General features: G+C 39.3%; 2 protein-coding genes across 2 annotated transcripts; both read left to right on the top strand.

Annotated features, from left to right (window-relative positions):
* Positions 1-312: 312 nt before the first annotated feature.
* On the top strand, positions 313-5,536 carry LOC142636467 (putative LRR receptor-like serine/threonine-protein kinase At1g56130). Its single transcript, XM_075810709.1, has 7 exons — positions 313-927; positions 1,091-1,286; positions 1,377-1,538; positions 1,942-2,060; positions 2,504-2,714; positions 4,875-5,106; positions 5,393-5,536. The coding sequence occupies exons 1-6, from the start codon at positions 589-591 to the stop codon at positions 4,982-4,984; spliced, it is 1,137 nt and encodes a 378-aa protein (XP_075666824.1). The 5' UTR covers positions 313-588; the 3' UTR covers positions 4,985-5,106; positions 5,393-5,536.
* A 4,034-nt stretch (positions 5,537-9,570) lies between these two features.
* Positions 9,571-10,008, top strand: LOC142635535 (uncharacterized). Its single transcript, XM_075809673.1, has 2 exons — positions 9,571-9,666; positions 9,748-10,008. Exons 1-2 carry the CDS (start codon positions 9,571-9,573, stop codon positions 10,006-10,008), a joined length of 357 nt encoding a protein of 118 aa, XP_075665788.1.
* The last annotated feature ends 5,576 nt before the right edge of the window (positions 10,009-15,584 follow it).

A 15,584-nucleotide genomic window follows, 5' to 3' on the forward strand; every position in this document is an offset into this window, starting at 1 on the left:
AGGCAGGCTAGCTTATGTTAATTCTATAGATGTCAAAAAAGGAACTAGAAAGTCATACTGAAATTTGGCTTTGTGGCAGCTCTGAGCTGTACTCATTACAACTCCTTTTGAGATTAAATAATCTAATACTCAGATGGTTATTGACAAAAGAAGTATGCATGAACTTTGCTACAACTTGGAAAGCCAGAAATTTTGCAAACTTGAGCCTTCGTCTTTTATAAAGCCAACTTTAGGAAGGACAGAAGCAATACCCTCTTATTTTATACATGCTTGTGTGTATTAGAAGAGAGAGAGGGAGAGTTGTTGCTTTCTGCAACTATTAATTTTACCCTGATGACCTGAATGGTTAATGTATGGTGCCTACTTTATGAATTTCGATTATACTTGGAAATGAAAGGTAAAATATATTGCATTGGCATGTGACTTATATAATGACACTCTTCCAAGCCAAAATCAACCTGAATATTTTTATTCTGAACAGAAATTTGTATTAGCTTCTTTTGGGAAAACATCAGTAAGTGAAATTAGTTGAGTTTACATAATGATTCCACAGATGCAAACTTTTCAATCAAGTGTGGTGGCCCAGAGATGGCTGCTGAGGGTATAGTGTACGAGGCCGAAAACTCAGCATTCTTTGGTGCAGCATGGTATCATGTAACTGATACAGAAAAATGGGCAGTCAGCAATGTGGGGTTGTTTGAAAATAATAGTTATGTTCAAAACACTTCGGCACAAGTCATTGCAACTAACACCCCAGAACTTTACCAAACTTCAAGGGTGTCCCCAGGATCACTTAGATACTATGGCCTAGGTCTTCATAATGGTCTTTATAATGTCAGCTTGTTTTTTGCGGAAACTGGTCTTGATGATCCAAGCTCTCAAACTTGGATGAGTCGAGCGAGGAGTGTATTCGATATCTACATTCAGGTGACTATAGATTGCTTTAGAGAAAAATATATTCCATTCTTGAATAAAGATCATTACCTCCTCGTGTAGAGTTTCTATAATACAAATTATTTTTAATTTCAAAGAATTCCTTTTTATATCATTCAATAAGAATTATAAAATTATCCTATAATTTGTTTTCTAGGGTAGTCTAGAATTTAAGGACTTTGACATATCAAAGGAGGCAGGGGGCGTTGAGAGAGCACTCCAGAAGATTTTTAAGGCTAATGTGTCAGAGAATTATCTTGAAATTCATCTATTTTGGGCTGGTAAGGACACTTGTTGCATACCTGTACAAGGTCATTATGGGCCACTAATTTCAGCCATTCATGTTGTTTCAGGTAATGTATCTGATATGATTTATGAATTGATTTGTGATGTTTTTTATATGATTATTTTCTGCTTATTACTAATAATAAATAATTACTCAGATTTTGTATCTAATGTTACTGGGATTCCTCCAAGCAATCGAGGAAAGAAAAGCAGGTTGGGTTTGATTGTAGGAATTGCAGTCCCGGTAGGAGTCGTGAGCTTGATTTTCATATTTGCAGTTTTCTGCATGAAGAGAAAACAACAGCACAATAATGAGGACGGTAAGAACATTACAGCAGTAGTGGAGGTACTGGTGAAATACAGCCTAAGAAATAAACACTAATGGACTCTGTACCACTCACTTTGGTTAAAATTCAAGGTACTCTCTGATATTTGGAAAGGCTAAATCCTAGACTAGTTGTTAGAAAAGTATGAGTACTATTATTGCTTGGATAATAGTATGGATCCTTTCCATGAAAGGGAATAAGGGTCTAGCTGAAATTTTCTACATAATATCATTAAATTGAAATCCTATGTTACCAACACTCCCTGGGCCCCCCCCCCCCCCCACCTCAAAAGAAAAATCAAATTGTTCAAAATATATAATTGTTCAAAATATATAACTGTGACAATAATGAAGAGTTTAAATCAGTTAACTAGATCCTCTCTTGCTTGAACCTGCAGAGCTTCTTGGAATAGGCCTCCGACCAAACATTTTCAGTTATGCTGAGCTGAGAAGTGCGACTGATGACTTCAACCCTTCAAAAAAGTTAGGGGAGGGAGGATTTGGACCTGTTTTCAAGGTAAAGTACATTATTGTATGTAATGTTGGATAGACACTTGGCATTATGTTTGATGAGAAAACTAAGTCAGCAAAATCATCACCTAAATGATACTAAAAGCAACTAAAATATTCTTTTAAGAAAGTAATTTCTTTAAAATATATATATATATATATATATATATATATATATATATATATATATTTATGTTTCCGAAGGCTGAAAAAAAAGTGGGACCTTTGTGTGCTGAAAACGACCTTTTTCCTAAGAATTGTACGTAATTGGCTATCTTTAACATTTTAGCTACAGTAAGTAATAAAGTTTTGTCATGCTATTTATTGGAGTTGCTTAAAAGAATAAAGCAGTAGTGCAATGTTCAAGGAACATACCAACATTCCCATTTGTGAACCAAAAAAAAACCCTGAATTTCACTTTTCGTGTCACTGAATTTTACAACTTCACAGGGCACACTATCTGATGGGAGGATTGTAGCTGTGAAGCAATTATCGGTGGCATCTCACCAAGGGAAGAGTCAATTTGTAACTGAAATTTCTACCATATCTGCGGTGCAACATCGTAACCTTGTGAAACTAAACGGATGCTGCATTGAGGGAGATAGGCGCCTTCTTGTTTATGAATATCTTGAAAATGGAAGCCTTGATCAGGCACTATTTGGTAGGAACATACTTTATACTCATTTCACACCTTCCATGCCGCCCATAAAATCATCATTCATTCAATTATTAGAAATATATAATTATTGTTAGAATTATGACGTTTAATTATTAAATCCACCATCTCCTAATAGCTTAAGTTTTTGGGAGAATTGGTAATTTAATGGTATCAACTTAGGAGGTCCTAAGTTTGATCATTTTCTCCTCCACTCTACCTCCCATTCAAAATCCCCTGTATTGGGTCTCACCTATTAATAAGGTGTTTAAGCTCACACATAAGGGGGAGTATTAAAATTATGCGGCTAAATGATTAAATTTACCAATTTCTAATAGGTAATTTAACATTGTATTAGAGCAATAGTGACTAGATTAGTCTTTTTGGGATATAGAGCAGATGGGGCTAGCACCTTCTTCTTCTTCTTCTTCTTCTTCTTCTGCTTCTTCTTTTTTTTTTTTTTTTTTCTGGTGTTTACAAATAATATTAAACCCAACTTGGTAACCTCTTGTTGAGCTCAAAGACATTGCCCCCACAAAGTGGGCTTGGACGAGAACATTAGGGATGCCCTAGGTTAATATTGAATAGCAAAGTGTGTTGAGTCCCATATAAGGTGTATACTGGGTTGTGGGTTTTATGAAAACTATCATGAGTGTCAATTGTGACTACACTAGCCCTTTTGGGGTATAACACAAATGTGAGTAGTGCTTTTGCTTTGGTGGTTGCAAAAAATTTGGGAGAGTGTGATTGAATATAGATTAAGTCACGAAACAACAATATCAAAGAATCAATTTGGTTTTATGCCTACTATTTTCTTACTAAACATCTAAAGGAAAGATAAAGAAGTCAGTAAAGATCCCCATATAGGTTTTATTGACCTAGAGAAATCATATGATAGGTTATTTGAAGAGTTTATGTGGTGATTTTTTAAGGGAAAAAAAGAGCTACTTTTATGTATATTAAGTTGACTAAGGATATATATGACAAAGTTGTAACTAAAAAGAGAACAAAGAAAGACATTGCAAATAAGTTTCCTATCCTTATAGGTTTGCATCAAGGATAAATATTAATCCATATCTCTATGTGTTGGCTATAGGAGTTCACCAATCAATTCAACATGAAATCCTATGATTTATGCTTTTGCAAATGATATTGTTTTAGTGGATGAACTAAATGCGGAATCAATATCAAATTAGAAATTTAAAGAGATGTTTTAGAATACAAAGGATTTCTACTAAGAAAAATTGAAGTACAACCTATCAAAAGAAATTGAAGTACATAGAATGTTTGTTTGGTAACAATATAAATAAAGTTCATAAGTTCTAAGACATGAGGGTCAAGAGATACCAAAGAGTTAGTGCCTTTGATATCTTAGATCCACACTTCATAAGGGTGGAGAGTTTGAAGATGATGTGAATCATAGGATATATGAAAGTAAGGTGAAGGAAGTGGAGAAGCACATTTAAAAAATTGTGTGATCATAGAGTACTTATTAAGTTAAAGGAAAATTTTTATATGACTATTATAATACAAACTATGATTTGTGGTACTAAATGTTAAAATCTTAAGAAATAACATGTTCATAAAATTATTGTAGTTTAAATGAGAATATTAAGATGAATAACTGGAAATACAAAGAAAAATGGTATTTAAAATGAAGAAATTTTCTTTAAAATAGAGGAAAAATTGATGAAAAGATGAGAGGGAGTCACTTGAGATAGTTTAGTTATGTGCAGAGGAACGTGATTAATATTCTCATTAATATTGCTTGAAGTAGTAAAAAAAATTTCAATTAAGGAAGTAACCAAGAGTATGATTTTAGATAAGATAGAATGATAGAAGTAAATACATGAGCCTAATCTTGATTAATCTGTGGAGGATCTATAACCAACCCCCAAGTTTTGGGACTAAAGCGATGTTGTTATGTCATTAAGCATTGTCAATTATGTTTTGGACCACTGCCAAATAATTTGAAGTAGCCCAAATCTCATATGACTATGTTTTTTTTACCCTAAGACATAATCTGATTTTTCCAAACTCTAACGTTCTTTGACAATATCCATATGGGAAGCTTTGTATCATTGCACTCAAATAACTCTTGAATAAGGATTTGGCATTTGATTGATGACTCTTAATCTAATTAGATGGGAACTACTACTAATGCAGGAAAAAGTAAGTTGCATCTTGATTGGCCTACTCGCTTCAATGTTTGTTTGGGAACTGCAAAAGGACTAGCTTATCTCCATGAAGAGTCAAGGCCAAGGATTGTACATTGAGATGTGAAGGCTAGCAATATTTTGATTGATGGAAAGCTATGCCCGGAAATATCAGATTTTGGATTGGCAAAACTTTATGATGACACTAAAACCCACATCAACACCCGAGTTGCGGGGACCATGTAAACTCCTTATCCATTTTCTCAAAGTCTTTGTCTTTAATGCCTGTTTTATATTGTACCAAGATGCATATTACAGTTTAAGATCTAGATCCTTATATAAGTATCTAGCAGTCAATCAATAATCACTAGATTCATTTGAAGAATGATCAATAACTATAACAAACTTGAGGATGCTATTGGAATTTTTTTTTTCATTATTGATATTCAATTTTCCTATGGAAATTGAACCTGATCAGATACATTGATAGTTTTAAATAAACTTGCATATTAATTTTAAATGTTTCAGAGGCTATTTGGCACCGGAGTATGCGATGTGTGGGCACTTGACTGAGAAAGCTGATGTTTTCGGTTTTGGTGTTGTTGCTTTGGAGATCCTAAGTGGGAGACCAAACTCAGATGACAGCTTGGACACTGAAAAAATTTATCTTCTGGAATGAGGAAAGGAAGTTTCTCTCTCCTTTTCCATTTCTTAATTTATTGCATTATAAAGAAAATTCTTATTTGCTCTCCTTGTCATGAATCACCAGGCATGGACTCTACATGAAAATAATCAGAGTTTAAGGTTGGTAGATCCCACATTATCAGAATTTGACGAAAATGAAGCTGCTCGAGTGATAGTAGTGTCTTTGATGTGCACACAGGCATCACCAAACATGCAGCCACCAATGTCCCGTGTTGTGGCCATGCTTGCAGGAGATATTAAGGCTGGCATTGTTACATCAAAGCCGAGTTATTTAACTAATTGGAATTTCAAAGATATAACAAGCAGCTTTTTGAGTGAAGAAGATAGAAAGCATCATGAGGGTAACACTGATCTTAGCCAACTCATTGATCCATTGCCTTCTCCTGTAAATGTTACTGAAACCATGTTTGGTGGCATAATTGGAGATGGAAGGTGAAAAAAATCTGTCTTTGTTGTAGTCACTCAGTAACACTACCTTTGCTATCTAAGGCACTTCAAATTCAATACTCTTTATGCTTGATTGGCTTTCACCTTTTCCAAATGATAATATGTGATGTCATGTGTGTAAATACTGAGATATTTGTCTTGTCTTGAATCATGATTTCAATCAACAATGAAAATTTTCTTCTTTGGGAAGTTATAGGCTTATAGTTGCATAATACCGAGGTGAAATCATATGCTTGACCACAATTGTTTACTGTCACAACTTTATTTTGACGTTTCCAGTCTTCTTCTCACTATTATCCTATAGATGAAATGGCATACGGGGCATGAATGCTGCAAAAATATGAGAAATCGCAGTATTGGTGAGCTATGCACATAGGAAACACAAATTAGCCTCGTTTGAATTAGGAATGGCAACGGGTTGAGTTTGGGCTAGGTTTTTACATACCTAGACCCGACTCGCAAGCCAAGACCCGCGACCTGAACTCGGCACGATTATTAATCGGATTTTTTTTTCCGGGGCCCAGACTCGCCCCGCTGGGCCCCGTTTATCTTCTTAGGCCAAAATCTGGCCCAAGAAAAAATTTTTTTTTTGAAGCCCATTAAGATTTTTGCCTAGATTCAAGCCCATTCAAAACTCATATGAATGATTTAGGCTTACTAGCTTAAAAACTGGGGAATCCACAAACATGAGGTGCTACAAATAGGCATTTCCATTTTGTGGTATCCAAAAGCTCATTGATAACAACTGGGAAACACACATAGATTTTGACCCATATGAACCTAAGATAAAATAATTTAGACATATCATTCCATTGGTTCAATAAATAAAAAATCTCCATAGCCTAACATCCACTGATGAACATCTCAACATTTAAATTTGACAAACAACCATAAATCTATTTGACAAAAACAAACAATACCCACAAGCAATTGGAAGAAGAAAACCCAAACAATGGCTGCGTGCTTAAGAGTGAGGTCGAGGCGTGGCTTGAGAGCGAGTGAGTGAGGTCAAAGCGTGGCTTAAGAGTGAGTGCGTGAGGCGTGGCTGCGTGCTCTTATGCGTTAGGGTGAGGCGTGACAGAGAGATTGAAGGTTAGGGTGAGGGCAGAAGGCATGACTGAGAGAGAAGTGAACTGAAATGGGGAGAGAGGTGGCTGGGTATTTGGTTAGTTAGGGTTTACAATGATATATATATAAGGGGTGTTTTAGTAATCTCAAATAACCGGGTAATATCTGGGCCGGGTTTCGGGTCAGGCTTCAGATTTTTTTGATAAAACCCGGACCTGACCCGAACTCACTTCGATTTTTTTTTTTTTTTTTAAACCTATACCCAACCCTATTCTTTATCGGGCCAGGTAAAATCCAACCCACTAGGGTCGGGTCAGACCGGGTATTCGTGGGTCGGATCTAAATTGCCATCCCTAGTTTGAATAAAGTGGATTAGACCCTCCAACCAACATAAAATGAAGGACTACATCATTCTTACATTTCTCAGTTCTCACTCAATAGGACTGTGAGATATATAGGCCAATAAATAGGCAATTTCTACTTGATGTAACTGCTCGTTTGGTAGGACTTATTCAAAGTAAAAAAAAAAAAAAATCACTAAATGATACTAAGAAATCTGCTTTGGCCATTTAGTACCTGATAGAGATATTTTAGCCATAAATTTAATACCCCTGAAACATTGTGCAAAAAGGTCGTCGGCACCCACATACCCTTCAGCTTCACAGAAGAGTTAGGCCGACGACACCATATGGGATGACCCCACAAGGAAACTCTACAGGCATCTCCATAGGCCGATGGGCATGCTAGGACAGAGCAGATGGTTGACGGTTGTGGAGAGGTCGACGAGGTCAAAGAAGCTGACGGATCCAGCCTGACTTAACTTGACCCCCACGGATATCTGTGTAAGGAAATTTCTTGTATCTCACAATCAACCCTAATCAAAGGAATCCTACAAGGAAAGGATCCTGCAAAGTACATGCATTAATGAGGATCTTCCTTACAAGGGAAGATCTTCTCCACCAAGAAATGAAGGTCAGCTCTACACTACTATAAAAATCCCAAAACCCTCACAAATCAAGGTAGGCATAATTTACCCCAGCTTTAGGACTCTAGAGTTATGAAAGGTATTTGGTCGGTACCACACCGATACTCTCCGTAGGGTCTTCTTTTTCTGTGTTGCACAGGTGTTATCTCGGGTACGTGAGGAGAAACTGTGCCAAAAGAATGCAAGACTTAACACTCAAGAGGAGGACCAAGAAGGTACTAGCGCTGAGAGAAGGGACCAAGAAGGGCCAGAGGGCAGCAACGCCCTAAGCAGACAAGAGCGATAGGATACAAGCCGTCCATTCATCGCAGATACGGCTTCACCATACATGGTCACGGAGATGCAGATGATGAAGGAATGGATGGATTTCATGATGAACGCCCTTAAAGAATGGGTGTCTAACGACCTCGACGAATTGGTCCATCGGACGGATTCACCCTTTACTACATCTGTCACTTCATTTTCCTTTTCGCAGAAGTTCTGCATGCCACAAGTAGAGGCCTACAATGGATCTAAGGATCCCTTAGATCACTTGGAGTCTTTCAAAATCTTGATGCACTTGCAAGGCGTGGCGGATGGGATTATGTGCCAGGCCTTTCCAACTATGCTGAAGGGTCTCGCAAGGGTATGGTTCAGCAAGTTGATGCCTAACTCCATCAACACCTTCAAGGAGTTGAGCATACAGTTCACCTCGTACTTTATAGGGGGCATAGGTATAAGAAGTCCACTGTATGCCTGATGAACATCAAACAACAGGACGATGAGATGCTGAGGTCTTACATAACTCGCTTTAACAAGGAGGCCTTCTTGATTGATGAAGCTGACAACAAGATACTCGTGGCTGCATTCACCAATGGGTTATGAAAGGGTAAGTTTCTGTTTTCTCTATACAAAAACAACTTGAAGTCTATGTCGGATGTACTCTACAGGGATACTAAGTACATGAATGTAGAGGACGCACTGTTGGCCTAGGAAGAAAAGCCTAAGAATAAGGAAAGACACGAGGAAGCATGGCAGGACAAGGGACGGAAGACAACAAGGTTAGGAGACCGACGAGAGGGTAGGCACTTCAACCCCCCATTGGGAGGTTCATAAGCTTCACCCTGCTGAATGACCTAATTGATCAAGACCTGATGCAGATCAAGGACGAAGGAGCCTTGACATTTCCTAGCAAGCTGAAGGGAGACCCCAGTAAGAGGTTAAGAGACAAGTACTGCCGTTTTCACCATGATCACGGTCATGATACGTATGACTGCTACGACTTAAAGCAGCAAATAGAAGCTCTTATCAAACAAGGAAAGTTGCAGAGGTTCATCAGTAAGGAAAGGACAGATGCATCGCAAGAACAAGCTGCCAGAAGGGAGAATGAGCATCCTAGGCCACCCTTGGGAGACATAAGAATGATTGTAGAAGGCACTGCAGCTTCTGGCTCATCTAAAAAGCCCGTAAAATTTACCTCAGGATGGTTCAGAATGTCCAGCTGACGGGCTTCGTCCCAAAGATGGCGCAAATCGATACCCCCATAATTGTATTCTCGAAGGAGGATGCTCGACGTCTCCATCACCCACATGACGATGCGCTTATTGTTAGCATACAGGTAGGGGACTAAAACACTCATCGACTCTTAGTTGAAAACGGGAGCTCTGTTGAAATCCTCTACTATTTGGTGTTCCAACAGATGAGAATTAAGAGAGAACGATTGGTTCCGACTAACACCCCACTCGTTGGGTTCGGAGGAACAAGAGTATACCCCCTTGGCGTGGTCACATTACCTGTAATAGTTGGTGATTACCTTCAGCAGATCACTAAGGATGTTACATTCCTTATTGTCGACTGGTTATCTGCCTACAATGCCATCTTAGGTCGACCTACTCTCAACTTGTGGAAGACCGTAACTTCGACCTACCATCTGATGATCAAATTCCCCACCAAGTACTGAGTAAGAGAGATACGTGGGGACCAAGTGGTAGCACGCAAGTGCTACATAGCGATGCGAGAAATGGACGACCATTTACAAACCATAAGCATAGAAGAACAACGGATGGTTGCAGAGCCCATGGAGGGATTGGAAGAGATACTCCTCGATAACTCAAGGCCTGAGTGAATGACTAGAATCAACACTCTTGCTAGTCCGCCAATCCATTAGGTGCTCACCATGTTTCTAAAAGAAAACCAAGATGTCTTTGCCTAGAGCCAGGGAGACGTGCCCGAGATCGACACTTCAGTCATGGTGCACAAGTTGAATGTGTCGCCCACTTTTCTCCTTATTTGTCAGAAGAAGGGAGTGTTTGCCCAAGAATGAGACCGAGCCATAGTGGAAGAAGTCCGCAAGTTGCAAGATGCAGACTTTGTTAGAGAAGTTTACTACCCCAACTGGGTGGCCAACGTGGTGATGGTCAAGATAGCCAACTCCAAGTGGAGGATGTGCGTAGACTTTACGGACCTAAACAAGGCGTGCCCCAAGGACAGCTACCCTCTCCTGTAGGTTGACGTCTTAGTAGACTCTTTAGCCTGACACTAGTTACTGAGCTTCATGGATGCTTTTTCTGGCTACAACCAGATCAAACTGGATGAAGTTGATTAGGAGAAGACTTCGTTCGTCACTAGCCAAGGCCTTTTCTGTAACAAAGAAATGCCGTTCGACCTCAAGAACGCGGGTGCAACATATTAGAGGCTTATGAACAAGATGTTTACACATCAAATTGGAAGAAATGTCCAAGTCTACGTTGACGACATGCTAGTGAAAAGCCGAAGGGAGGATGACCATTTGGACGATCTCAGGAAGACCTTCGACACCCTCCGCTCTTACAACATGAAACTCAATCCGAGCAAGTGTGTGTTCAGGGTGATGGCTGGAAAGTTCCTGGGGTTCATGTTGTCTCAGAGAGGTATCAAAGTTAACCCAGACAAGATCCGAGCCATAATGGAGATGGCACCACCAAGGAACGTGAAAGAGGTACAAAGCCTCAACGGCAAGGTAGCCGCATTGAATAGGTTCGTATTAAGGGCAATAGACAAGTGTCTACCTTTCTTTCGCACATGAAAGAAGTCTTTGGAGTGGATGGCCGAGTGTCAACAAGCATTTGAGGATCTGAAGGCCTACCTCTCTTCCCCACTGTTGCTAAGTCCCTCTAAACAGAGGGAAGAATTATTCCTCTACTTAGCTGTATCCCCAATTCCGGTCAGTGCTGCCTTAGTTATGGAAGAAGATAAGGTGCAGAAGCCCATATACTACACTAGCCGAGCACTCCGAGGCATGGAGGTAAGGTACTCACAAATGGAGAAGCTCGCCTTCGCTTTAGTTACGGAAATTTGTAAGCTCAAGCCTTACTTCCAGGCCTACAATGTGGTCGTCCTAATTGACAAGCCTCTACAGTGAGCAATGAGTAATCCCAAAGCCGTTAAACGAATGATGCTATGGGCGATATAATTGAGTGAATTTGACGTACAATACCACCCCGTACTACCATAAAGGGACAAGCGGTCGTCAACTTTATTGTAGAGTTCACCAATATGGAAGGCCAGGGGGCAGAAGAACATCCTTAGTGGATCATCCACACGGTCGGGTTGTCTAGCAGGTAAGCTGGCAAAGCCGGTGTAGTGCTCTATTCCCCAGAAGGGGACGAGATCGAATGCATGGTTTGTCTCAACTTTCCTACAACAAACAATAAAGCAAAGCACGAAGCTTTAGTAGCAGGACTGGATCTCGCTAAAACCGTGGGGGAAACAAGTGTGATTGTGTATTGTAGCTCTTAGGTGGTCACCAATCAGGTGAACAGTGATTTCGAATGCAAAGGAGAAAAGATGAAGAAGTATTTGAAGCAAGTGAGGAGACGTGTAGGTGTTAGGATTTGTGCCCTTAAATCCTATTGTATGATGCTATGTATGATATTATGTATGACATTGTGTATGACTTAATATTGTGATTAATAAAGTTGTTTTATTATTATCTAAAATAATGGTAACAAGAATATTGGGACATTATCATATAGTCCATGAGATGCATAGTATGTGATTTATGTGAAAAGTCTCAGAAGATATAAATCACAAGTTCTTTGTAAACTCAGAATTTTAGTTCGTAGTCGGTGATGAAATTGGGCATTTCATCTGCGAAGACTATAATGTATCAACTAAGATGATTTTTCTTGATCATGGAAGTGGAGACTTTTAGTTGATATGTTGATATGTTTTAAGAGTTAAGACATATTGAACTGGACCGCTGTGAGATTTATTATTCTTCTAACGACTGTCAAATGAATAATAAATCTCACGACTTTTATTTGCATAAACTCTTAATCCTAAGAGAATAATAGACCTGATCGTGAGGTGTAGGTTGCTTTGATATATTAGGAGTGAGATCTAAAATAACGGTCAAAACTCCCTTGGTTGCCTTTGGCAGAATATTGGAATAACAACAATTTTCAAAACACCATCAAGACTCCCTTTGAAGCCCTGTATGGGTTTCCAATTTCCACCCCCTTGGCTTATAGACTACATACTTGGTACTAGCAAATTATAGATGGTTGAAGACATAGGAGCAGATCTTGTCTATCCTCAAAAACAATCTTGTAGCTACCCCAGAAAGAATGACTATACAAGCTGACAAATGCATAATTAGTTTTTTTTTATGAGTAATAAAGAAATTATATAAAAACACACAGCCCAGTACATAAAAAATGTACAAAAAGGCAAAACATCAAGAAACCAAATTACAATGATCTAACAACACAGGAAGGGAAAAACATGAAAAAGATGGTAAAATAAGACACCATTTGAGAAGACTAAAAAAGAAGAAAGACTTAAGCTCAATCAAGGACCGTTCATGATCCTCAAAGCTTCTAGAATTCCGTTCCCGCCAAATAGACCACATCAAACAGTGCGGTACAAGCCTCCAGATAACTACATTACGATGACGCCTGAATTTGCATGTCCAACAATCCAGCAAATCCACTACTCTCTGAGGCATCACCCAACAAACACCAAACAAGCTAAAGATCATACTCCACATCTCAAAAGCTATAGGACAGTGAAGGAGGAGATGATCTACAGACTCCCCACACCTTTTGCATATAAAACACCACTCAAGGACAACAAAATGCCTCTTCCAAAGGTTGTCTATAGTTAGAATCTTGCTTAAAGCTGCAGTCCAAGAGAAAAACACTACCCGAGGAGAAACCTTCGCTTGCCACACCATTTTCCAAGGGAAAGAACTACCAGTAAAAGGGGAAATAGAATGGTAATACCCACTCACCTTAAAACTTCATCTGCTGGCTGGCATCCAACAAAGAACGTCAGAACCAACACCCCGCACCTTTGTGGAGTATATCAAAACCATAAACAAATCCAAAGATTGTGACTCTTGTTCATTCACTAACCAACGAAACTGAATGTCCCAAGAAACTCTCACATTTACAATGCACATAACGTCAGAGACCGAAGCATCCCTTGTCCTACTGATATTATATAGATCTAGAAACGCCTCCTTAAGCGGACAATCCCTACACCACACATCATCCCAAAAATTCACACGGGTTCCATCACCCACTTCATACCGAATGAATTTGGAAAAATTCCCCCAGCCACTCCGAATGAACTTTCACAAACAAACACCATAATCCCCAAACACAGATTTTGTGCACCAACCACCGCACTCATTCCTATACTTCACCCCAATGACCCATCTCCAAAAGGCCTCATTCTCCAAACCATAGCGCCACAACCATTTGGCTAATAAGGCAGAGTTAAACCTTCTCAAACACCGAATGCCTATCCCTCCATTCTTCACTGGCCTACATATCTTAGGCCAATTTACTAAGTGAATTTTATGCTCATCCCCCATACCAGTCCAAAGGAAGTCCCTTTGTAATTTCTCCATCTTCTTAGCCACCTTGTCTGAGATAGGGAAAAGAGAAAGGAAATATGTAGGTAAGCTAGAGAGAGTACTCTTAATAAGAGTAACCTTGCCCCTCTTAGATAAATACAACCTCTTCCAACCAGCTAGCCTTCGCTCCATCTTCTCCAATAAGATTCCAAATCGTCTTATCTTTAAAAGAAGCCCCCAACAGGAGACCTAAATATTTCAACGGAATAGCTGACTCCCTGTAGCCCAAAATCTCCACTAACTCATGAAGATTAGGCACATCCCCAACTGGAACCAATTCAGACTTTCCTAAATTAATTTTTAAGCCAAACATCTCCTCAAATCTAGAGAGAATCCCATGCAAGGCTGTTATATGATTGCTATCAGCATCACAGAAAATAAGAGTATCATCCGCGAACAAAAGGTGAGACACTGTTATTAAGGAACCAGTTGCATTCCCCACTGTAATGCCTGAAAACTACCCTGCTGCAATAGCTGTAGCCAACATACGGCTCAATGCCTTCATGACAATATCAAAGAGAAAAGGGGATAAAGGGTCACCTTGCCGAAGTCCTCTAGAACTCCCAAAAAAGGTAGAAGGGCTACCATTGATCAAAATGGAGAATTTAACAGTTGCTACACAACACTTGATCCACCTTCTCCACTTTTCAGAAAAGCCACACTGCTGTAACGAAAACATGAGAAACTCCCAATTCAAGTGATCATATGCTTTCTCAATATCCAGTTTGCACAGCACCCCCGGAACCCTTGCTTTCAATCGGCTGTCTAAACACTCAGAAGCAATAAGAACAGAATCTAAAATCTGTCTACCTTTCACAAAGGCATTCTGAGATTCAGAAATAAGGCCGTGAATCACCCTATGCATTCGATTGGCTAACACCTTAGCAATAATCTTGTACACTCCTCCCACTAAACTAACAGGCCGAAAGTCTTTAACATCCACAACATCAGTTTTCTTAGGAATGAGAGCAAGAAAAGTAGCATTGAGGCTCTTTTCAAACATAGCGTGGGCATGAAAATTATGAAACACATTCATTATATCTGATTTCACCAAGCTCCAACAAGACTGGAAAAATGCCATTGTAAAACCATCCGGACCTGGTGCTTTATCACCATTGAAATCACGGACCACTCCAAAAACTTCTTCTTTATCAAAAGGCCTATCCAACCAAGTGGCATCTTCCTCAATAATTCTAGAAAAAGCAACCTCATCCAAAAGAGGTCTGTGGACCTTATTTTCCGTGTACAACTGCCAATAGAAATGAGTAATGCACCCCTCAATGCTCCCCTGATCCGTAGTTAACTCTCCATCCACCATAAGCCTATCGATAGTATTGCATCTTCTATGCGAATTTGCAATACGATGAAAAATTTTGTGTTCCTATCTCCCTCTCTAAGATACAGAGCCCTAGATTTCTGCCTCCAGCAAATTTCTTCCAACAAAGTAGTTTTTTCTAGCTCTCCACGAATTCGATCCTTATCCCTACTTTCCTCTGCTGAGAGAACTCGGACATCTTCAATAACTTCCAACGTATTAAACTCCTTCCATAAATTCTGCACCCTCAGACCTATATTGCCGAACTCCTCCACCTTCCATCTTTTTAAATCCACTTTCAACGTCTTCAGTTTGTTAG

This window comes from Castanea sativa, chromosome 5, assembly GCF_040712315.1.
Source record: "Castanea sativa cultivar Marrone di Chiusa Pesio chromosome 5, ASM4071231v1".
Lineage (NCBI taxonomy): Eukaryota > Viridiplantae > Streptophyta > Magnoliopsida > Fagales > Fagaceae > Castanea > Castanea sativa.

Excerpts from the sequence above, each read along its gene's own strand:
- LOC142635535 (XM_075809673.1), top strand. The coding sequence starts at position 9,571 with ATGGCGCAAATCGATACCCCCATAATTGTATTCTCGAAGGAGGATGCT. Across the intron at positions 9,667-9,747 it reads CGCTTATTGTTAGCATACAG|ATGAGAATTAAGAGAGAACG; the intron begins GTAGGGGACTAA and ends GTGTTCCAACAG.
- LOC142636467 (XM_075810709.1), top strand. The coding sequence starts at position 589 with ATGGCTGCTGAGGGTATAGTGTACGAGGCCGAAAACTCAGCATTCTTT. Across the intron at positions 928-1,090 it reads TATTCGATATCTACATTCAG|GGTAGTCTAGAATTTAAGGA; the intron begins GTGACTATAGAT and ends TTTGTTTTCTAG. Across the intron at positions 2,061-2,503 it reads GATTTGGACCTGTTTTCAAG|GGCACACTATCTGATGGGAG; the intron begins GTAAAGTACATT and ends ACAACTTCACAG.